The sequence below is a fragment of the Urocitellus parryii genome, chromosome 13, assembly GCF_045843805.1.
Source record: "Urocitellus parryii isolate mUroPar1 chromosome 13, mUroPar1.hap1, whole genome shotgun sequence".
Lineage (NCBI taxonomy): Eukaryota > Metazoa > Chordata > Mammalia > Rodentia > Sciuridae > Urocitellus > Urocitellus parryii.
In genome coordinates this window covers 47,159,360-47,183,758 of record NC_135543.1, presented here as the reverse complement: position 1 = coordinate 47,183,758, position 24,399 = coordinate 47,159,360, and the positions used below count along the sequence as shown (strand labels likewise).

Here is a 24,399-nt window from a genome sequence, read left to right as displayed (position 1 = left end):
TGTTCTCTAAAGGATCCTTTTAAATTCATCTGTATTCTCTTCCCATCTTAGTGCGTTTTTTTGGAATTGGAGTTTTATATACCAGTAATACAATGTACTTTTATAAAATTTTAACATCTTAATGCTCTTTCTCTTTAAACTTAATATGCTTCATTTTTATTGTGATGAAATTCACATAATGTAAAATTAATCATGTTACAGGATATAATTCAGGGACATTTATATTATAAGAAATATACACCATATTATACAACTGCCACCTCTGTCTAGTTCCAAACCATTTTTTCCTCCAGAAGAAAACCCCATACCTCTGAAACATTCAGTCTTCATTCACCCCCACCTTATACCCTGTGGCAGTCACCAATTTACTCTCTGTCCCTATGGATTTACCTATTCTGGATATTTTTGTGTAAATATGAAATTATACACTATATGTCTTTTGAATCTGGCTTCTTTCCTATAGCATAGTTTTGAGGTTCATCCACATCATAGCATTTACTCAGTACTCTATCCCTCATTAAGGATGTATAATATTCCATTTTTGTGTGAGTATGCTGCTTATTTTACCATTGAAGGAATCTCAAGCTCCCCTGAGCCCTCTTGGTGATGAGCTCTACCACTGTTTAGAAGGAGATCATAAGGAACAGCCTTTTGAGGAATCTGCAAGAAATAATGAAGATAGTTTAAGGTAACTTGGGGCACTTTGGTGAAGTTCCATTATAATTAAACCAGTTAATTAAACCCTCTCTCTCCATCAGCATTTAGTTTGCTATTCTGCCTCTATTTTCATTTTTTAAAATGTCTCTCCACTTAATGACCTATTGAGAGCTTTTGTGCATTACAACAGAGAGGTGGATATTATTTTTAGATCCTTTTTGTACATCAGCAAATAGTGTTTAAGAGCTTCCAACCTTGTTATTCTACCCTTTTAAAAGACTCAGTTATCCCTTCTGTGTTTATATTTCCAAGCACTGAATGCTATACAGAATGTATCTGAAAGTTTGGATGAACTTTCCAAGATTGTGTTGCATCTCATTTTTATATCCATTCTAACAATAACTGTAATGACCATAGCAATTTTTTTGTTTAGTTTTTAGATAGACTTATTATATTTAGTCTGCTAACAAAGTAAGTCATTAAGGAAAGTTTTATTATATACTCACCCACCCCTTTTTCTGGGGAATGTGGGGCAGATGACAAAAATGTAGCTCCAAGAGATTGTTATTAAATGTCTTATTTAAGGTCACTTAATTATTAAGTACTAAACCCAGGATATCTATCCTACATTTTCAAAATTAAATCTAATGACCTTTCTACAACTATCTCCTTTGCTAGAGAAAGGGTGGGTCTTAATTTATGTCTAATTCTATAGTATAAGGATTTGGGAGCTAGAGGTGTAGTTTATCAGCAGAGTGCTTTTGCTTAGCAAGCAGGAGGCATTGGGTTCAATCTCCAGCACTACAAAAATAAAAGATTCTTTTTTTAATTTGTTAAATATTTTATATAATGAAGTTATTTAATTACTTAAAAAAACTTATGGGCAAGAATATTAGGGTATTAAAACATGTTTTCTGTATCATTTTCCTCTACTTTTGTCTGCCAAATGGAAATAAAGCAACAGTGGTACTGTATCTTAAATTTTGGTTAATCATTATCTGCATCTGATATGTAGAAAATATTTTACTATCTCTTCTGTATTAGCAAAGGTGTTCTCTTATGCCTGTCTTTTAATTTTTTACCCTATTTCTTTAATAAGAATCAAGTTTTATCATTCTTTATTTATTTAGATTTTCAGATTCTACTTCAAAGACTCCTCAAGAAGAATTAACTACTCGGGTGTCATCTCCTGTATTTGGAGCTACTTCTAATGTGAAAAGTAGTTTGTGTTTGAATACAGGTTTATCCCCTTCTCTTTTAGATACTGGGAAAAAAAATCATCTGAAAACAGTCCCTTTTAGTAACACTTCTATTTCTAGATCAGAGAAGCCTAGATCAAAATCTGAAGATAGTGCTCTTTTTACACATAATCTTGGGTCTGAAGTAAACAAGGTCATTTGCCAGTCATCTTCTAATAGACAGATACTTATAAATAAAAATATAAGTGAATCCATAGGTAAAATGGATGACACTGATCACATTAAAGATATTACTGATAAACATTTGGTGCCCCTGAAATCTTTGGAAGGCAGAACATCAAAAAGGAAGAAAACTGAGGAAGAAAATGAGCATGAAGTAAGCTGCCCACAAGCCTCTTTTGATAAAGAAAATGCTTTTCCATTTCCAATGGATAGTCAGTTTTCAGTGCATGGAGACAATATGATGGATAAACCTCTGGATCTCTCTGATCGGTTTTCAGCTATTCAGCGTCAAGAGAAAAGCCAAGCAAAGGAGACCTTTAAAAACAGATTTAAGCAAGTGACTCTCTATGAGGCTTTTAAGCCCATTCCAAAAGGCTCTTCCTCAGGCCATAAGGCCTTGGATGGGAGCCGAATATTACCCAAAGATTCTTCAGAGGAGCCCTGTTTACAGGAGTGCATCCTCCAGTCCTTGAATAAATCCTCACCAGACAACAAAACACCATTACAGATAAAAGAAGAAAATCCTGTATTCAAAATCCCTCTATGTCCACGTGAAAGTTTGGAGACAGAAAATCTTTTTGATGACATGAAGGTTTGTATTAAATGTGTTAGGATTTTTATAAAAATGGTTGTTTGATTTCATTTAGATGCTAATGGTTATTTCTGTTTAGGGTGCTGGTTCTCATGAGCCAATAAAAATTAAAACCCAGCCAGTCCAAGGAGCATGTGAACTTGCATCAGTCCTTCAGTTAAATCCCTGTAGAATTGCTAAGACAAAGTCTCTGCAAAACAACCAAGGTATGGATGTTATAAATAGGATGTCTAGTCTTTTTTAAATGGCAAGAATATCATTTGAATTATTTGAATAAATTAAATTGTTTTAAGAAAAATAATCTTTTTTCTTCTTGCATGTTTTTGCTTACAGGATGATTCTCATTGGTTTAATTTTACCTTTGATTTTTCTGCTGTTGTGCTTTTTGAAAAAAAATGAATCAAGAGTTAAATATCTGCTTTTCTAAGTGATTTTGTGGATTATTTTACATAGTTATTTCTTATTTCCTTTACAAAAGCTTTAAAAATCTAAACTATACAGAATTCTAAAAAATATAAATTAGAATTTTTATCATCCAAACCTTGTTCCTCACCCTGATAATCTGTCCTTTTTCTTTGCATTTACATGTAAATATGTGAATATTTACATTTATATAGGTTTGAAGACTTCCTGTTTGAAAGTGTTATTTGCCCTAATATTTAGATAAATCTTTCCATAATTCTACTTGTTAAAGGAGTCCTCTTGGGGGTCTGGGGATTTGTTATTAAGGTAGCAAACATTTCTGTAGTTTACATGCAGTATTTTTTTTTATTAACTATTATCCTTCAGTGACAACTTCTTCCTTCATTCTGGACTTTTATTTTCTCCTGAAGCACATTCTTTACTTGCTCTTCCAGCAAGAGTTTCATACTCTGTATGAAAATGTTTCTTTCACATTTACTATTTTAGCTGTGGGGAATTTATAATGGACCTATTTAAATTTTCTCATTCTACTTGGAAACTACTACACACTCTGCAGCTGCAATTGATGTAGTTGTCATTTCTTATGTCTGCATACAATATGTTGAAAACCTCTCCAGACAATGTTATCATTTTAACTTTTAAAAAATTTTTATTGATTTGCTTGCTAAGCAAATACTAAACTTGGAATAATACAGAGAACATTAACATGGCTCCTACTTTTTAAAAAATTATTGAAATATATATATATATATCACATACCATAAAAATCACCCATGAAAATGTTCACTTCATTGGTTTTAGCATATTCTCAGAGTTGTACATCTATCACTGTCACCTAGGTTTAGGACACATTAATCACCATCTCTCTTTCTGCTCCCAATCCTAGGTACCACTGATATACTTTTAGTCTCCATTTAACTGTTCTAGGGGTTTCCTATAAGTGAAACCAGTCAGTATATAATCTTTTGTGTCTGACTTTTTTCACATGGCATACTATTTTCAATTTTCATCCATATCATAGTATTTACCAATGTTTTCTTTTTATTTCTGAATAATATTTCATTGTATACTATGTTTCATTTATTTATCAGTTTATAGAAATTTGTTTCTTTTTTGCTATTATGAATATAATATACTGTGAACATTTATGTACAAGATTTAGGGTAGATGTTTTTAATTTTTCCCTGGGTTATTACTAGGAATGAAATTATTGAACTATATGCCAAGTCCATATTTAAACTTTTGAGGGACTGCCTATTTTCTTTTTCTTTTTAAATTGCTTTTATTTTTTAAATACATGATAGTGGAATGCATTACAATTCTTATTACACTTTTGGAACACAATTTTTCATATCTCTGTATATAAAGTATGTTCACACCAATTTGTGTCTTCATGCATGTACTTTGGATAATGTTGTCCATCACATTCCTCCATCATTCCTAACCCCCTGCCTTCTCCCTTCCCCTCCCACCTCTCTGCCCTATCTAGAGTTCTTCTATTCCTCCCATGCTCCCCCTCCCCTACCCCACTATGAGTCAGCCTCCTTATGTCAGAAAAAATATTCGCCATTTGTTTTTCAGGGATTGGCTAACTTCACTTAGCATTATCTTCTCTAACTCCATCCATTTACCTGCAAATGCCATGATTTTATTCTCTTTTATTGCTGAGTAATATTCCATTGTGTATCTATGCCACATTTTTAAAATCCATTCATCTATTGAAGGGCATCTAGATTGGTTTCACAGTTTAGCTATTGTGAATTGTGCTGCTATAAACATTGATGTGGCTGTGTCCCAGTAGTATGCTGTTTTTAAGTTTTTTGGGTATAGAGAAGAATGATAGTTGGGTCAAATGGTGGTTCCATTCCAAGTTTTCCAAGGAATCTCCATACTGCTTTTCATATTGGCTGCACCAGTTTGCAGGGACTGCCTATTTTCCAAAGCAGCTAAACCATTTCACATTCCCATCAATATTATGGGTTCCAGTTTCTCCATGTTCTCACTAATAGCATATCATTTCTCCATATCTAAGATGCATCCTTTGAAAATATCCAGTGGAGTATAGATCCAGGAGCAGACCTTTCTCAGTATAAAATGGATGTTACTGTAATAGATACAAAGGTAAGTTAAACAATAAAACCAAAGCCCATTTGGTTCATATTCTAATGAGCTATAAACCTCCTCTCCTGTGACCTGAGATAGCTAATTCTTAAAACCTTTATTTATTTATTCAGAAAACAAATAAAGATGTTTATTCTTCCAACTTTATATTATTTTTGAAAGGGTAATAATACTTTCTGACTTTAAAGGCCTTTTCTGAAAACCATTAATATAGTTTTAAAAAATAATGCAAAATTCTACTTATATCTTTTTGCATATTTTTATTGGTATATTAGAGCTGTACATAATGATGGGATTTGCTGTTACATATTCATATATGCTCACAGTAAAATAATGCAATTTGGTCAAATCTTTCCCATGTATTTCCCTTTTCCCTCCCCTCTTCCTCTTAGTTATATATTTTAAATATATAAGTTAAATATTTTAAATGCCCCCCATTCCCTGTACCAGGAATTAAATCCAGAACCCTTTTTATTTTTTATTTTGAGGTAGGGTCTTGCTAAGTTGCTAAGGCTGGCTTTGAGATCATCCTGCCTCAGCCTCTCAGGTTGCTGGGATTACTGGCATGTGCCACCGTACCCAGCTAAAATAATTTATTTTTATCAAAGAATTCATTATATGTCTTGACTAGCTTTAGAGTAACATACCAATAAGAAAAAGTTTATTTTTCCCATTGATTACTTTTTTTAAAATTGTTTTGCCTTATATTTAGGTTCTGCATAGATTGAGAATTTTTTCACTTGGTAGTATAGTAATAACAAAAATTTTAACAGTTGCTAAGATAATATGTACACATTAATAAATCAAATTTGATTATTGAAATTGTCATTCTTGGCCTACAATGATGTTTATTATAGTGAGGCTGCCTGGGGAAGAAGACAGGAAAAACTCCAAAGAGTTCATTGGTAAATAAGCCTTCTTTCCCATAGCAGCAGCCCTCTTTTCCTGTGTTTGAGAGAAGATGGTTATATATTGAAGCTAAAATATTTTACAGGCAATAAAATCTAGATCTCTGTTCCTAAAGAATAAAAATTATAACAGTTCTCAGGAATAGTAAACATTTATATTACATATGTTTTGCCAAAATTTTTTGGTAAAAAGTAAATATAAAACCATAAAGGAATAATCATTAAAATCTTGGATTTTTAAAATATTTATTCAGGATGGCAGTCAGTCAAGATTAGGAGGAGAGACAGTAGACATGGACTGTACATTGGTCAGTGAAACCGTGCTTTTAAAAATGAAGAAGCAAGAACAAAAAGGAGAAAAAAGTCCAAGTAAGATTTTTTTTTATTGTAATAAAATTTGGAATGAAGTTTAGTCATATCATTGTACTGGTTTAGCGAAGTGCCCTCTTTATCATAAACTAGGGTTTTTTCCTGCTCTTTTAATTTTATGTTTCTCTTTAGTAAAACTTAGCTTCAGTATTTTAGGGGAAAAAATCTTTAATTAAAATAATTTTATTTCAGAAAAAATTCAACTGCCAGTTTTGTACATGAAATTTAGTTGGAGCACAGCCTCATTTGTGTGTTGCTTGTGATTGCTTATTCTATTCAAGGAAAGAATTAAGTACTTGGTGCAGAGCCCATTTGGCTCCACAAGACTAAAATATTCATTGTTTGATCTTTTAAGAAAAGAAAATCTGATCATTAGATAGTTTTTCATAAAAAGTGCAAAAGGGATCCTAAGAGTACTGTGTTTTATGATTTTCTAAATCAATTTAATAAAAAAGGAAAAATCTAGTAAGACATTAGTGTAGAATCGCTAAATGGCAAGAGAAAGAGTATATATGCTGAGTTAATCTATCATAATAGCTTTTATAGACAACGGATTTAGTCAAATCAGGGTCTACCTACCTTTGTAGTAAGAAACTGTTAATCCTTCACCAAGAAGTTTGATTTTCCACAAGAGGAGAGAAAGAACAATGGAATGGTTCTAGTTAGCACTACTTTAGCATATGATGTGAGAACACATAGACTGCTGACAGTTGTCATTTATCATCCTTATGTATTGAAGAGTTAGAGCTTGACACCTGGGGATATAATACTAAAAGTGGAGGCATTTTTCAGTGATCACCTGTTAGACATTCAGGCAGGTGATACATTCCTTCTGCTAGACTTTATAGTCTACCTTCTTAGGGCCTTTAAAAAAAAAAAAGCTAGTCTTGCTTAGCTTCTCTTAAATTGACTTTTTATTTGCTGCCCCAAATGCAGTGAGTGATATTTCAGTATTCCTTGCCTTGAATCTTTGTTCTTTATTTTTTTAAAACATAGAATTTATTGTTATTTTTTTAAATTTGAATTACATATGGGATCATCATCACTTTTTTTTTAAATCTTCAGTCTTTTTTTTTTTAAGAGAGAGAGAGAGAGAGAGAGAGAATTTTTTTAATATTTATTTTTTAGTATTCGTCGGACACAACATCTTTATTTGTATGTGGTGCTGAGGATCGAATCCGGGCCGCACACATGCCAGGCGAGCGTGCTACTGCTTGAGCCACATCTCCAGCCCAAATCTTCAGTCTTTAGATATGATTAAACAGATGGCTTGTTGTAAGAATAGTTATGTGAGATAGGAGACATTATTGAAACCCTATTTTGGTAGGGGGGAATCTGCCCATAATATGTAAAACCTTTTTAACACTTAGAATTGTTATTATTGAAATAGCTTTTTAAATTACTGCTAACATTGTAATTCAGAAAAATGTTTTTTATATCTCTATTCTGTGTTAGACTTACTAGGTGCTGAGATAGATCAGTAAAGTTATGCTTTCTTAAGTATTTTGCAGTCAGAAGTCAGACCACCACCAACAACAAAATAAGTCAGCAATTTAACATTGTGATTTACTAACAGCATATACAGAATGCTTTAGGGATGTGTATTATTATTATAGCACCTGACCCATGAAAATAATATTTTAATTAACAGATACACCCCTTAGCATTAAAATAAATATTTAATCACTCAATAATAACAAGCAAAAATTCCATACCAGGAAGTATTTTAGGAACTTAAAATAAAAAAAAGAAAAAATACCTATCTCATGGAACTTATATTCTAATGGGAAAGAAACAAGCAGATATATAGTATGGTAGATGAAATACATGGTATGATAGATGATGGTAAGTCAAGGAGAAAAGGCAAGGTGAGAGTGATAGCACAGTATGATTCGGAGAGGTAGTAGAGTAATCTCATCTGACCAGTATTCTGTCAGTTTTGTTTTTGCTTTTGTTTTGTTTTGTTTTTGGGGTTTTGTTTTGGTACTAGGGATTGAGCATGGGCATTTTTTCACTGAGGCTCTAAGTTGCTAAGGGTGACCTCAAACTTCAGATCTTCCTGCCTCAACCTCTGAAGTTGCTTCGATCATAGGTGTGTATCACCATGCCTGATTTGTTTTGTCACATTTGTTAGCCCGCTAAATATGTTTCTGGTTTTTCTTAAATTCTAATGTATTTTAAAATGTAATTATGAGCAAGGTGCTGTGATGCATACCTGTAATCCCAGCAGCTCCGAGATGCAGAGATAGGAGGATCCCGAGTTCAAAACAAGCCTCAGCAAAAGTGAGGAACTAAGCAACACAGTGAGACCCTGTCTCTAAATAAAATACAAAATAGGGCTAGGATGTGGCTTAGTGGTTAAGTGCCCCTGAGTTCAATACAGGGTACCTAAATAAATAAATAAAATGTAATTATGTAATGGGAAATGTAGTTAGAACTCGAAAGATGAACTTAGCACTTCTATTTATCAAATTGGGCATTGGATTATTATTTCTATAAATTTAAACAATCAAGTGCTAATGGTGATACGAGAAAATACTGTTTTTCCTACTTCATTAGAAAAACAAGTAAGAATTCGATAGGTTTTAATGTCCACTGTTTATACAATTTTTGTTTAAACTTGGTGCTTTTTGTCATTTATTTTGTTGTATTTTTTATTCCTCACAGCTTCTTTGGTAAGACTCCTTTTGGTTTATATGAATTGTACATGAACTGATACGGGGAAGAGGCTTTGATGTTTGTAAGCTGGTTATGTCAGTAACAAAAACTAGCATTTTCTTCACATGAGTAAAGGATATTAAAAACCATTGTAAATACTCAGATAACTACCAGGACATGAGAGTTTATTTTTGCCTCATGCACCAAGTATAATTTAAGCCTCACCATAAGAATCATGATTTAAGAAATGCCTTTAAATATCCCAATGTATACATTATAGTTTGTTAATCACTTACAGTCACTGAGTTAACCCTTAATATCACTGCTTGTAACTATTATTTTTAGGATCACATTTTTAACACATGTTCACAAACATCACTTATTTATGTCTGTTCACTTAAAGAATACTTCACAACTCTGCTTAGAACCTATATTTTAATAGTTATGTTTTAAAGAATTGTTTTTAAGCATGTCATTATATACATTACAGTTTTTAACCAATTTATATTCACTTTAAACAAAGTTTACAGGTAACATTCTTAGAACCATCTTATACACTTGAATCTATAAGTTCTTCATACATCTCTTCATAAAAAGAACACTCTTCAAAGTAAAGCCTGTAATCCACATGTAACAAGAGTCCCTAAAGGCCTCATTACATTATTTTGTGGCAGTTATTATAGGTTTCTCCTTGGTCTACATGGAAAGCAGAAAGCTAGTTTTGTTCTAAGCCAGTGCTTTTTTTTTTTTAACACAGATGGAGAAAATAAAATGAACGATAGCTTGGAAGATATGTTTGATCAGACAACACATGAAGAATACAAATCTTGTTTGACAGATAATTTCTCCCAGATGGAAGATGAAGAGGAGGAATTGTCTGCTGCCACAAAGAAACCAAATAGTAAGGCTGTTTTCTCTTTAAATTATGGCTTCTCCGCTAAACTGAGTTCAGTAAGCAACTCATAAAGCTAATTAACCAAGGCTTAATAATGCATTATTGTCCATTTATTTAATTTTCTCAACCCTATATTACAAAGTCCTATTTGGTCTTCCTTCATAAGAAAGACCATTTTTTTTGAGGTAATAGCTGAATACTTAATTAGGCATGCAAGTGAAAGTATCTAGAAGGCAGTTGGCATGTACTTAGAGTATGGACAAGAAATCCAGAATAAACAATCTGGGGGCAGAAGGTCATCAGCAAGTAGATGGTGTTTAAAGCCATGAAATGAGTGAAATCACTTTGATATTAAAAAACAAATAGAAAAAAGAAACATTTAGGGTTCTGACCTCTACAACATGGCAACTTTAATATCTCAGAGAAACAAAGAACCAACAAAGGAAAGTGAGAAAAAGCTTTAGATTGTGTGGTAAAAGGGAAAGACAGATGTACTGTTCTGGAAGCCAAGTGCACATGTTTCTGTATCTTCATTATACTTGTCCAAGTCCCCTCTCTTCTGAAATCCTATTGAATCCAGCTGACTATTTGACATCTGATAAGCATCTTTAACTTAATATAGTCAAATTAGAAATCTTTATTTTTCTACCCGAATTTCCTCTTCATTTGCTTCTCCAGATCTCATTAACCATAGTACCTCTCTACTTCATTGCTAAAGATAGAAGTGGGGGCATCTCATATTTAACCTCACCTTGTCTAATACCATAGGTAGCAGTACTAACTCTCTCTTCTCTTCACTTCTCTCCCCCTTGGCAGCAAACCACTACTGTCTCACCTATTTTATCATAGACCTTCTAACTTGTCTTTTGTATCAGTTGTTTCTCCTCTACAGAATATCAAGAAGGATTTACTTTAAATATAGACTGGATTGTATTCTTTTTACTTTAAAATTCATCAGTGATTAGAAGATATTTGAATAGCCGAACGAATACCGCTTCACACCCACTGAGATTATTAAAAAGACTAGTAATGCCTAATATTGGAAAGGTTGAAGAGCAGCTGAAACTTCCACATACAGAGGATAGAAATATAAAATTGTTAAGACTACTTTTGAAAATGGTTTGGGAAGCAATTTTTTTTAATAGCTTCATAGAGGTTTGTTCATTTTATATATCTATCCATCACCCAGCAATTTGAATCCTAGATGGATTACCCAAGAAAATATAAAATATACAAAATAATGTGTTTAAAATGTTTTTAACCATACTATTTAAAATAGCTCAAAACTGGAAACAACCCAATTATCAACACATGAATGGAATATTACTTACCTAGTAGGAAAGAAACTATTAGACCCAACAACATGGATGAATCTCCATTTTGTTGAGCTAGAAAAATACAAATGATAAACAAACATACCATATAATAATGTAGTTTTAAAACAGGCATAACAGTTATTTAATGAGAGAAAAATCACTGTGGGAAATTGAAACTCCTTCTCTTAGACTTTGAGGCCCATCGTGTTCTGATATCTGCCCACCTCTCCAGCCTCATCTCTCCCAGACCTTCCCTTTCTTCACTAAATCTCAACTATACTAGCCTTCTCATAGTACCGTAACATACCATACTTTTCCCTATTTCCAGACCATTACCTGTAACATCCCCACCCCACCTCTTTTCATGGCTAACTTTTCATTTATCAGTTACTACCTCTGTGTTCTTTCTCAGGTAAGCCTTAACTGTTCATTCACCTGCTTAATGTTAACTGTCCACTTTCTTTCTTAAGTTCTGTTTCTCTCACTGTAATGTAGACTCCATAAGGACAAGAGATGAGGTCTTTCTTGTTGTACCTTATGTGTCCAGAACTTAACACAATGCTGAGTAAATTCTGTTTCAGATTAGATAACAGTTGTACTAATTTGAGTCTAGACATCTTGAAATTCAGATCCCATGTTCTGAGTTCTAGTTCTTAAATTTTGTCCCCATTTTCTGATCAAATGCTCTATTTTATAGTTATAACCTACTTTAAAGACACATTATGAAAAATAAACAGGACAAGTAAGTGAGATGTACTAAAAGCAACCTTCTATTATTCTTTCTTGCCAGATGATAATAATGAATATCTGAGTAGTTCTTTTAAAATACTTTCTGAGATGTAGGTGTTTAGTAACTGAGATGTGGTTCAATCAGCACCATTTTCATTATGTGAATGAAAAAGAAAAAGTAGTGATAGAAAATTTAAATGAGTTGCCCAGGGGTCTAGAGTACGAAACTCAGTAAAAAGGGAAGCTTTGATACATGTCATATTTCTTTCTGAACAAGCTAATTATTTCTCATTAAATTCTACACTCATTTTGTTACATGCTTGTTTTGTTTATAGCACATGTTGATAAACAAGATAAGGTCAAGCAGAGAGCATTTGTGGAACCATATTTTAAAGATGATCAAAGGTAAGTGAGTCTTTACTACTACAAGCAAGGAGATTAGAAGTACAACAGAGCTCTTTGTTGGAATATCTCTAAGCTCTTAAATTGTCATTTTAATTAAAATACAATCATTTACTTAATTATATAACCAAAAAGGACTCAAGAATAAAAATAACAAACTTTACGAATGTAGGAATTTTTACTAGCACCAAACTTTTTTTGTTTGTTTTTTGGTACTGGGGATTGAACTTGGGAGCACTTGACCACTGAGCCATATCCCCAGACCTTTTTGTATTTTGTTTAGAGACAGTGTCTCACTGAGTTGCTTAGCACCTCGCTAAATTACTGAGGTTGGCTTTGAACTCGAAATCCTCCTGCCTCCAGCCTCCCTAGGTGCTGGGATTACAGGTGTGCGTCACCATGCCCGGCTATCACTCATTTTTTAAAAGAAGGTAGTTACAGTTTTTGTTTTGTTTTTGTTTTTGTTTTGCTGTGCAGTAACTTCATGTTTTATCCCTAGCAATGGACACTTTGTTTACAGTCATGCTAGCACACATAATTGCTACTATGAATAGCTTTGCACTCCTCCTTTTTGTATTTTTACTTATGTATCTTTGGGATAGATATCTGAAAGTCGAACTATAGAGTAATAATTGTCATTTTAGAGGCGCACTAATTTTTAAAAAATGTATTTTTATTTATTCTGAAGCTACTAAATAGCCAGATACATAAGATATACATAAAGAAAAGATGATAAAGATATCAATTTAACTTGGTTACTTTCCCCACTGAGAATTCTAGCAAACCCGGCAAAATGCATTGTGTTGTGTCAGGGACAAAAAACTTAGTATCCTTCTAAATGATGCTTTATGTAAGGTCTTGCTCCTGATGGCAGTTTAATAGTAGATTCCCTAGTACATTGCAATTACTTCAAAAATAGAATAGCTAATATTCAAAGGAAAGGATAGAGCCAAGATAAGTTCTGTATAAGTTTACAATTTCATGAAACTCTTTGAAAAAAATATATATATTTGTAGCAATATTTTTTAATCATCCTTTCTTGATCTTTCTTTTTAAATTGTTGGATTGCTTCAGAGTTGAGAGTTTTTAGGTTAAAACACAACAGGAAGCCAGGTGCGTGTCACATCTCTGTCATCCCAGCTACTGGGGAGACTGAGACAGGAGGATTGCAAGTTCAAGATCATCCAGGGCAACTTAGACACTCTAAAAATAAAATATAAAAAGAGCTGGTGTAGAACACCCCTGGGGTCAATCCTTAGTACTGCCAAACAAAAACAAAAAGGACCTGTAACTTCATTTACTTGTAAAAACAGCAGCTAAAATTTAATATATGTGCAATTACCAACTCTTCATTTACTGTCTTTTAAGTGTTAATTTTTCTGCATACCTATACCTATACCTCACTGGCTTGGACCCTTCCTAAGTTTTTAGTGGTTCACAATAGGATCCTGGCCATTCAAGAGAAGTACAAATTTTAATTGTGCCCAATATTTTGAAGAACTCAGGATAAGTAGAGGCAGCAAAAGGTTATATTTCTTTTGTACACAATTGCAAATGGCATACAAATGGATAAATCTGTTCTTCAGGGAGGAATAGGTTAGCCCTGAAATTTGAGTTTAACAATATAGTTATTAGCTTTTTAATTAGTTATATTTTACCTTCTAGCTTTAGCTTACTATTTTCTGTCAGAGACAAATAAGAAGTAATAGTTCTCCTTCACTTACAAAGAAATATCCACAAATGGACTTGACATATAATAGGCATGTATGTCATTGTTTTTCTAATATACTGAATGTGCATCTCAAATATAATGAATTAGTGTTTGGGGATTATTTCTCCTCTGTGCTTAAACCTTTGTTAATTTAAATCTTAAGCCAAAGATTTTTGCAGTAGCAAATGAGTTAATATTAAATTCAGTTTATTTTGTTCCCCCAGAGACACTAGCTTACAAAATTTCCCTCATATTGAGGTAGTTCGGAAGAAAGAAGAGAGAAGAAAGTTGCTTGGACACACATGTAAAGAATGTGAAATTGTAAGTACTAATGTAACCACTCTTTTATAGGTTATAAGTGCATGATTTAAAAATCACAGATACAAATTATATTTATATCCAGAAACCATGTTTGAGCCAGGAATAATAGAAGAAATAAATATATATATGTGAGCTATGACCTGAGAGAATGAATGAAAATGAAAGCCCTCAATTTCTCTTAAACAAATCCGAGGCCTAAGCCTTAGTTCTTATGACCAGTTTAAAACATTGGTACCATTTTTTTTTTCTCTGTATTTATTTTGAAAGGTTCATATACATGTACTATTCAGGGAAATTTTTGATTTCAATAGGAAATTTTTACTATAACATTATTCCTTTCACCAGCACTTGCAGAAGATTAGTTACATAATAAGCTTTTTTCGCTGTACAAAATGTGATGAATAAGCTTTGCTTCATTCTTAGAAGGATGTTTAAGTAGTTAGTGTTAATTAAATAATAGTCCCAAGCAGGTTGTAGTTTTATTAAAATATACTGTTTTCTATTTCTTTTCTCACTATGTAGTAGCTGTCAGATGGCTGCCCCCAGCAATTTACTTCCCCATTTAAATTTCCTTTTTAATGACTATGTGTCAGCTCTTCATCACTGAGACAAATTGCCTGAGGTAAACAACTTAGGAGGAAAAAAAGGTTTATTTTGGCTCATAGTTTTAATCCGTAGTCACTGGCCCTTTTGTTTTGAGCTATAACAAGACAGGAAGCAGAGAGAGAGGGGAAAGGACTAGGGGGTCTGTTACATCCTTAAAGAACATGCATCCCCAGTGACCTTCATCCTCCAGCTAGCTCCTACCTTCCTAAAAGTTCCACCACCTCCTAGTATCAATGTCATATGGGGACCAACCTTTCACATGAGCTTTTGGGGGACATTTAAGATCCAAACCACAGCCAGGAACTGTACCACACACCTTTTAGTACCAATCAAGAGGATCACTTGAATTTAGGAGTTTGTGATCCACTCCCTCAACTTAGTAGACCCTATCTCAAAAAATTAAAAAAGTGATCCAAACCAAAACAAGCTAAAAAATTTGGTGAGCAAGCACATTAAAATTACATGTGAAAGTATAAATATATTGCCATGGGGCTGGGGATGTGGCTCAAGCGGTAGCACGCTCACCTGGCATGCGTGCTGCCCGGGTTCGATCCTCGGCACCACAAACAAACAAAGATGTTGTGTCCGCTGAAAACTAAAAAATAAATATTAAAAAAATTCTCTCTCTGTCTCTCTCTCTCTCTCTCTCTCCCTCCCTCCTCTCTTAAAAAAAAAAATAAATAAATAAATAAATAAATATATTGCCATGCAGGTAAGCACTTGATGAAAATATGCAATCATAGTGGGAATACTATAGTTTTATTTTGTTTTTGTTTTTCTTTTTTTTAACATATTTAGTTGTTGATGAATCTTTGTTTAATTTAGCTGGGAAACAAACCTAGTGCCTCACCCATGTCAGGCAAGTGCTGTTCCACTGAACCACAACCCCAACCCTATAGTTTTGACACAAAAATTTTACCCATGTTTGCATGAAGTTCAAATTCTTTATGATCATAGTTCAAAATAGTGAAATCACTATTTTGAATAAGCTTTAATTATGTAAGGTCATCTCATTCCAAAGCCTAGACTCGGGTAATAAAAGCTGTACAGCAATGAGAATGATGAAAAACATGCTCAAAAAAAAGTGTTCCATGGCTGAGGCTGTAGCTCAGTGGCAGAGTGCTTGCCTTGCACGTGTGAGACACTGGGTTTAATCCTCAGCACCACATAAAAATAAACAAATAAAGGTATGCTGTCCAACTAAAAATAAGTAAATATTTAAAAAAAAAAGTTACGGAGACTCTCTTGAAGCCTTTAATCTGTGTAAAATTAAAATGTGTAAAAAAAAAAAAAAAAAAAAAAAGAGCTTTCAACTTAACTTCTACCCCTAAGTCTATCACTTTCAGTAGATACCTTTGGTAAATTATCATGTAGATTTTCATCTCCTCAAGTATTTGACTAGAGTGTATGACTACCACCTGTGTTTTGTTAAGCTGTAAACTACTGCTTTGTTTTCTTGAGGTCTAGAGCTTGAAGACCTGTATAGTTTAACATACAAGTTTTATCCAGGTCTGTGAGAAGTTCAAATTCTTTATGATCATGGTTGCAAAAAATAGTGTGCCTTTGATCCTAATTGAAAATACAATATAAAGGGGGAATTCATGAATCCTACAGCATTTAAGTGTCAATCTTTATTTAAAAAAAAACTCTAGAGATGCTCTGAGCAGCCATTGAAGGGGAAGGAACTGCTGGTGTGTGTATATATGTGTGTGTGTGCATGCATGCGTGTGTAGACGCACGCAGGTGTGTGGACAAGGAGGTGGGGGCAGCCGAGTTAGAGTTCCAACTCCTTGGACTCCATTTGCTATTCTTTTCTTTCTCCCCCACATCTGTCTGGTGGGAGTGGGCATTTAAATTTGCATTTCTTTTCATTCATTTTCAAATCTTTTAAAATTTTAGGGTTGGGGGTAGTGGGAAAAGCAGGAAAGGGGAAAGGAGGAGCAGAAGAGCAGGAGGAGGACATGGAGATAAAGAAGAGGATTAACATGGAGTTAAGGAACCGAGCCCCAGGGGAGGTGACAGAGTTAGTTCTTGATAATTGCCTGTGTGTCGATGGGGAAATTGAAGACCTGAATGACACTTTTAAAGAACTAGAGTTTCTGAGTATGGCTATTGTGGAATTAAGTTTATTGGCCCAACTTCCCAGCTTAAACAAACTTTGAAAGTTGGAACTTAGTGACAGTAATTTTTGGAGGCTTGGAAGTTCTGACAGAAAAATGTCCAAATATTACCTACCTCAATCTGAGTGGAAACAAAGATCTCAGTACGGTAGAAGCTCTGCAAAATCTTAAAAATTTGAAAGTCTTGACTTGTTTAACTGTGAGATCACAAATCTGGAAGATTACAGAAAAAGTATTTTTGAATAGCTGCAACAAATCACATTCTTAGATGGATTTAATCAGGAGGATAATGAAGCACCTGACTCTGAAGAGGAGGAGGAGGAGAATGGAGATGAGGAGGAAGATGAAGCTGGTCCACCTGAAGGATATGAGGAAGAGGAGGATGAAGATGATGAATCAGGATCAGAATTGGGAGAGGAAGAAGAAGTGGGCTTTTCTTACTTGACAGAGAAGAAATTCAGGATGAAGATAATGATTATATGGAAGAAGGGAGGAGGAGGAAAAGGAAGAAGAAAGTCTCAAGGGGGGGGAGAAGAGGAAACGAGATGCTGAAGATGATGGAGAGGAAGAAGATAACTAGATCATTCTAAGACCAGATTCCTCAGCGTTCCTGGGTTTGCAGTAGAGTGATCACATCTTTGTTTTTTCATGTACGATAGCTATCCCTAAAGAAGATATTGTGTAACATCTTATAGAAAAGTGTGGTTTTACTATTTTTGCCTTATCATTCCAGTTAAGATTTACTAGTCTGTTAATGATCATGTTGTATGTAGAGAAAAAATTTCATTGACACTCCCCCCATTAAGACATTCTCTAGCAATTATATTTAGAAGCTTAATTTTTCTAGTTCAGGTTCATTGTATTAGTAATTTTTAGTCTAAAAACATGATTGCTTTTACAAGTGAAGTTTGGTGCGTTTCATTCATAAGATTTTTAAAGTTATTTATAAATTAACTGAAATTACAGTCATCTGTAATATGAAATGACAGTGTCTTGAATAAGTTGGGTTTTTTTTTTTTTTTTAAGAGATGATCCAGGGATCTTTATTTTGAAGGCATTGACTTTTTTTAAAATAGCTAAGGATATTTGGGTGGGTTTTTTTGTCACATGAGTTAAGTTGGAAAGTAGAAGCAGAATAACAAAGGTTCTATTCAGCAAGATAGTTTATGGATTTGGGGAAGGTTCTAGTCAGTAATATAATTCATGGATTTTGTGGTGATTGATAGGATTTTATTTTTGAAGGAAAAATTGCCTATACTAAGTGAGACACGCAGCTGAGCCCTTTCTGTAGGCTGCAGATCATGACATACCAGTGGTTGTTTATTTTCTTTTGTTTTAGGTATGCATTTTTTTCTCTTCTCATCAATTTCTTTATGATCACCTTCCCTTCTTGTTGACTCCTCTCTCTATATCCCAAAAGAAAGCTGGGAACTTCTGGATACCCAGAAAACCTTTAGTTTTATACCTCAACCACCTTTTCAGATCTCTCTGGGTTTTAAACAGAGTAGAAGAAACTGAGAATTTTCTGAGATACAAATAATGTTATTGATTCAATTTTAGGCAGCAAGCTCTGCTTATTGTAAATCTTTCTTGACTGACAACACGTAAGACCATATAAGTAGGATGAAGAAAGTAAAGAAGCAGGGGAGGATTTTTGAATTAGCATCATTGTCATTGCCTGTTGATAATTAATGAGACGTTTAAGTTAATTTTTAAGTTTGCATCCCAAATTATTTGGGTACCAACCCTGTGCAGTATTTATAATTTTTCTGAGTAGAACCTTTAGTTGTTCCTATAGTTTTAAAACATTACCAGATATAACATTTAATTGGAATATTGTAGGTAGTTGGAAAAATATTTGAGATTAAATATTAAAATTAAGACTTATTTTCAAGTGACTGTCCATTAAAATAGAAGAATATTTGGAATAAGTACAGGTGTGTGCTTACTTACATGGTTACTAAATAAAATATAATGAATAGACAAGTACATCTCTGTTTTTGTCATGGAGTCTCCATTTTCAAGGTTATTTCTTGGTTTAGCTTGACTATCTAAAAATTTTTTCTTTGTTTTGAATATTTATAATGCAGGTTTTTAAAAGTGTCAGTAAACTAATTGAAGCTATTCTTCTCTACTGGGACACATTTAAATTACTGAATGTAGTACTGCTGCTGCTTGTTTTTGTTTTGTTTTGTTTTTTTGTCTTTTTTTTTTTTTTAGTTTAGAATGTATGACTTGGCATTTTAAAGGTTATTTGTGGAGAAACTAAAAAGTTGCACAACTGACTGAAATAAAACACTTGGAATAAATTTAGTAGGGGGGTCAGAAAGTACAAAAGATTAACATTTTTCTCCTAATTGTTAACAATTGATATGCCCTTCTTTAGTCTCTAAGAATTCTTATTACAATACTATGCCAGATTATAAAATACTTATTTTTAAAATGAAATCTATGTATTGACTTTCTTATCAGTCATCTTATTATCCAATCAAAATTAGAGTTCTTTGGTTTGAAAACAACACACAGTGAACCTCCAGATAACTTTTAAGAACTTATTTAGCTTTGTGGGTGGTATTTTCATGCAAATAAGTAAGGGGGGTTATATTTTGTAGAAGTTTGGGGTCCTATTTTAATGCTCTTTGAATTCTAATATGTATATAGTGTGTTAAGTTCTTTAAGAATCTGTCCTTAAACTTTGAGGTTTATACTTTTGTGCAACTGTGTTTTTTAATAAAGCCATGACAGTGTTAAAAACAAATCAAAAAGCAGTACTCATGATCATTCTTTGATTGTTTCTGACTATTCCCTGTTTTTCCTGTGACTGCTGTAACTTAAAAGTTTTTGAAACAGAATTGCTTCACATAAGTTGAAGATTTGTTATCTTTAAAAAAAACTCTATAGAGATAAAAATAAATTTCTTTTAAACACATGTTGTGGGCTGGGGATGTGGCTCAAGTGGTAGCGCGCTCGCCTGGCATGCGTGCGGCCCGGGTTTGATCCTCAGCACCACATACCAACAAAGATGTTGTGTCCGCCGAGAACTAATCTCTCTCTCTCTCTCCCCCTCTCTCCTCTCTCACTCTCTCTTTTAAAATAAATAAATAAATAAATAAATAAACACATGTTGTATTAAATAACAGTTGAGAAAACTGTAGACCTCTAATTTTTTACTGGTCTGGCAGAAAGAAGAGTTTGTACACAAATTAACATGCCGTGAAGCACATGGTAAAGTTCAAATGGCTCTTTTTTTTTTTTTTTTGCATTAAAGGAAAATACAGGGTAGGACACCTGTAAACAAGTCAATGTAGTACCTCAAGTCCGTAAAAATTTTGTATAAGGACAATAAGAGGCCATTTTCATGAGAATGAGTTGGATTATTGAGCCAGATACATTTTTTGTTTTTTATTGCAAGTTGTTATTGATGAAATAGGTAGTATATTAATTTATATTGTAATGCAAGCTCCTTTTCTGACTTGTGAAGCGAACATTTTACAGACCATTACCAGCACTGATTGCTGTAATAATACTACAAGTTTTAATTACTGATATTATTATCAGTGAGTATTAAGTTTCCTTAGAATACTTAATATTTCAAACAGTGACATGTTTGGCTTCTAGTTTATGATAAATTAGCATGACACTCTTTTTTTTTATTCCTAATTGAAAACACTTTCCAATTTTTGTTATTAGTATTATGCAGATATGCCAGCAGAAGAACGAGAGAAGAAGTTAGCTGCCTGCTCAAGACACCGATTTCGCTACATTCCACCCAACACACCAGAGAATTTCTGGGAAGTTGGTTTTCCTTCCACACAGACTTGTATGGAAAGAGGTGAGAGTATAGATTGTAAAACTTTTGGAATTAATTGTTTTAATATTGTATATACCTAAGTCTGGACATAAACCTTTTTCTGCTGCAAATTAAGTACTAGTTATGTACCATAATAATAAATTTGTAAAGATAAAAGACTTGCCTTCAACTCCTCTGATAGTTTAATTGAGATCAGACATAATTTATGATTACTTGAATCAGAGACTTTTTAATAAAAGAATCTGTTACAAAGTTTATATTTTGAAACCTCACTTAATCCAGAATGCCAGGTGTTTAAAAACTGTATCTGAGTTTAAAAAAAAAGATGTTTGTTAGATTATTGACATGCTGCTGGCTCCTTCAAATATGGCACTTACATTTAAGAATGTACACATCTTTAAAACTGCCAGTAAAAGATCATGAGTAATGATTTTTGTTGCTATCTTGTCAGCATTATCACTCACTAGAAGTGCAGTGTTTAAAAAATTCATACTTGAACTTTCTTGGTTTATATTAATTTTCTCTCAAATTTAGTTGTAGTGCTCTGAAGTCCTCATGTTATACTGTCTCTGGGTCAGCATACTCCCTTTTCTGTGCTCAGGCTGAGACTATCAATCTAATCATTCTCAGTACAGCCATGTAGTGCATAATGACCTTTCAGTCAACAATGGGTCACATATACAACAGTGGTTCCATAGGATTATATTGCCCAGCAATGATGTTCCCATCTTAGTTTGTGTTCATACACTCTGTGGAGTCCTCACAATACAATTGTCTAATGACTGTGAGATAGTTTTTCCAAAAGATGCAAAGTCTTAGACAGCTATTAATCATATTTTCACTTTCCTCATTAACAAATTGGAATAAGTCTCCTTGATATAATCTCTGTCTGCCCGGTCACTACATTGGATCATACAATCAGACTAGAACCTGTGTTTGTACCCCTGGTAAGGTCCAGAAGTGTGGCAGAGCACAGTCCTTCCCTGAAAATTACATGAGTGGAAACACCGTGGGAGAGTCTTAATGGTCTGAAGAGTATAAATGCATGTCATCTAATAAACAACTAATTCAAAAAAATCTTTTTAATAAGCACCTAGAATTTACCATAATATAGTTCATGTTTTGTTCCCATTTACAACCTCTGGGAGGCAGAATAGGAACATACCTAAGAACTTTGGTTCTGGAATTAGAGGTTAGGCAAGGTTCCAGCTCTTCCACTTCCTAGCTTTGTGAACTTGATCAATTGATTCATCCTCCCTGGGTCTCTATTACCTCATGAGTAAAATAGGTATAGTGGAAGCTGCTTCACAGGAATGTGAGGGTTGTCTGAGTTAACATATCAAAGCTTTGATAAATGTTAGCAGCTTTTACTGTTACTATAAATGAGCAGACTGGTGCTAAGTAATATAGTCATTGTGTTGCACAGCTAAAAAAAATCACAAGAACCACACAAACTTAAAAGGCATTATATAAAGACAAATAGTTACGGGGTGTGTACAGAAATAAATTTATGTTGCAAATATACTTTTCTAAATTTATAATTTGTTTTTAAGGTTACATTAAGGAAGATCTTGATCTTTGTCCTCGTCCAAAAAGACGGCAGCCTTACAACGCAATCTTTTCTCCAAAAGGCAAGGAGCAGAAGACATAGATTTTGAAGCGAAAACAGAAGGATAGAGAACAGTTTTTCCCCTATTAGTTATTTATAGTTAAGTTGGTATTAAACATTGATTTTTTGATCTTTTGTAAATTGATTTATAAATCATTTTTCTATTAAAAATGTTTCTAAATGTCATTACCTTACCATACAACTATTTAAAAGGTGGATGTGTTTATATTTCTTGCTTTTGCACCTTTAAAATAATAAGGTGCATTTTGCACTCTAACTTAAGAGTTGTTATTTACTTTATTTGGTAATTATAGTTTTGAAAATATGATGATTGTTGTCCATGATTTGTTCCTCACAGATGTTTTCTTTTTACTCCATCAACCTTATATTTACATTCAGCATGACTTCATGTTAATCATTGCAGATTTTCATTCTCTTAATCATTTGCTCTTTGGTAGTTCATACCAGTGACATTTTTTTAAAAGGCTAAATTTTAGTAACCCACTTAACTCTTTTTTTTAAAAAAATTTTTTAGTTGTCAATGGACCTTTATTTTTTTATGTATTGATACATACAGTGCTGAGAATCAAACCCAGTGCCTCACACAAGCTAGGCAAGCTCTTTGGCACTGAGCCACAATCCCAGCCCCTCATTTAACTCTTTAGCTTCTTTTGAATGGAAATGACATATTACTCTATAATACATTCTTTTCAGTGTATTTCACAGATACCAGAAAACTATAAATTAACATTATCCTTTAATCTGCTCATAATATTCTAGCCTTCACAAATTTTCTTTTAATCGTAGTTTGTTTTGTTTCTGGTGCATTTTTCAAGCTGATTTTATTGAGTTCTCTGCCCATGTGTTCAGGTTCATTTATTTTATTTCTCTGGTTTGACTAATGTTATGAACTTTCCATTTGGCCTCAGAATAGACACCAATTTAGAAACTTTCTGATCCTCCCAGTGGTAGTAACTCAGTCATTAAGGTAACTGATCACATGTGGGTCACCTTTTCATGGGATTTTTTTAACCAGAGTCTGTTTTGCATGTTCCTTTAATCCATATGTTGGCAGTCTTATGTAAGCAGAAATAAGAAGAGACACTGAATGGAATGCTTCACTGAGCCTAAATAACCTTATAAACAGTCTTTACTTCTCAGGGTTCCTAAAAATCTCAGTGGCCATAATTGTCACATGGTTACCTCTGATAACTAGAAAGTTAGAATTAGATCCTAATTGCCTACTTCCAGAGTCAGAGCTCACATCCCCAATAGAATAGTGCCCATGCCAGGAGTTGGAGAGATGCCTAGATTTGAACAGGGCACCACAGAATGTAGGTTTCCACTGTATACCTTCAGTAGATTTTGCTTTTTAGAAGGCAGCCTAAGCAGAGAGAGGAATAGATTGTCTACCTGATTGTAACTTCAGACCCATTTGTAACTAGTATTTTTCATTTTATCTTCAGTCACCCTGTGTGTTTGGAACTGAGTTCTCTCTTTTTATCTGCTGTTGACCACTTCTACCCTTAAATGGAGTAATGAAATAGGCTCTTTTTTTTTTTAATTAAGTTTCAGAGATCAAAAACCCATGCTCTTACACGTGTTAGGCAAGCACTGTATCACCAAGCCATTCGCCCAGTCCAAAACAGACATTTTTTAGACCACTTGAATTACATTTAAATACAAGTGGCAGTTTATGACATAGTGCACTCTCAAACTTTTCTTTTAAA

At 33.6% G+C, this 24,399-nt stretch overlaps 1 protein-coding gene and 1 pseudogene across 1 annotated transcript in view; both read left to right on the top strand.

Moving 5' to 3' along the window:
- Positions 1–22,805, top strand: part of Rbbp8 (RB binding protein 8, endonuclease) — a 63,895-nt gene extending 41,090 nt beyond the window's left edge. The window contains exons 9-18 of the mRNA XM_077792284.1: positions 576–688; positions 1,788–2,670; positions 2,750–2,876; positions 5,126–5,214; positions 6,377–6,491; positions 9,907–10,050; positions 12,425–12,494; positions 14,427–14,523; positions 20,940–21,081; positions 22,614–22,805. Of these exons, the coding sequence (XP_077648410.1) occupies positions 576–688; positions 1,788–2,670; positions 2,750–2,876; positions 5,126–5,214; positions 6,377–6,491; positions 9,907–10,050; positions 12,425–12,494; positions 14,427–14,523; positions 20,940–21,081; positions 22,614–22,711 (1,878 nt within the window). The 3' untranslated portion in view covers positions 22,712–22,805. The remainder of the gene's footprint in view (positions 1–575; positions 689–1,787; positions 2,671–2,749; positions 2,877–5,125; positions 5,215–6,376; positions 6,492–9,906; positions 10,051–12,424; positions 12,495–14,426; positions 14,524–20,939; positions 21,082–22,613) is intronic.
- LOC113182217 (acidic leucine-rich nuclear phosphoprotein 32 family member E pseudogene) lies at positions 17,091–17,829 on the top strand (annotated as a pseudogene).
- Positions 22,806–24,399: the final 1,594 nt, after the last annotated feature.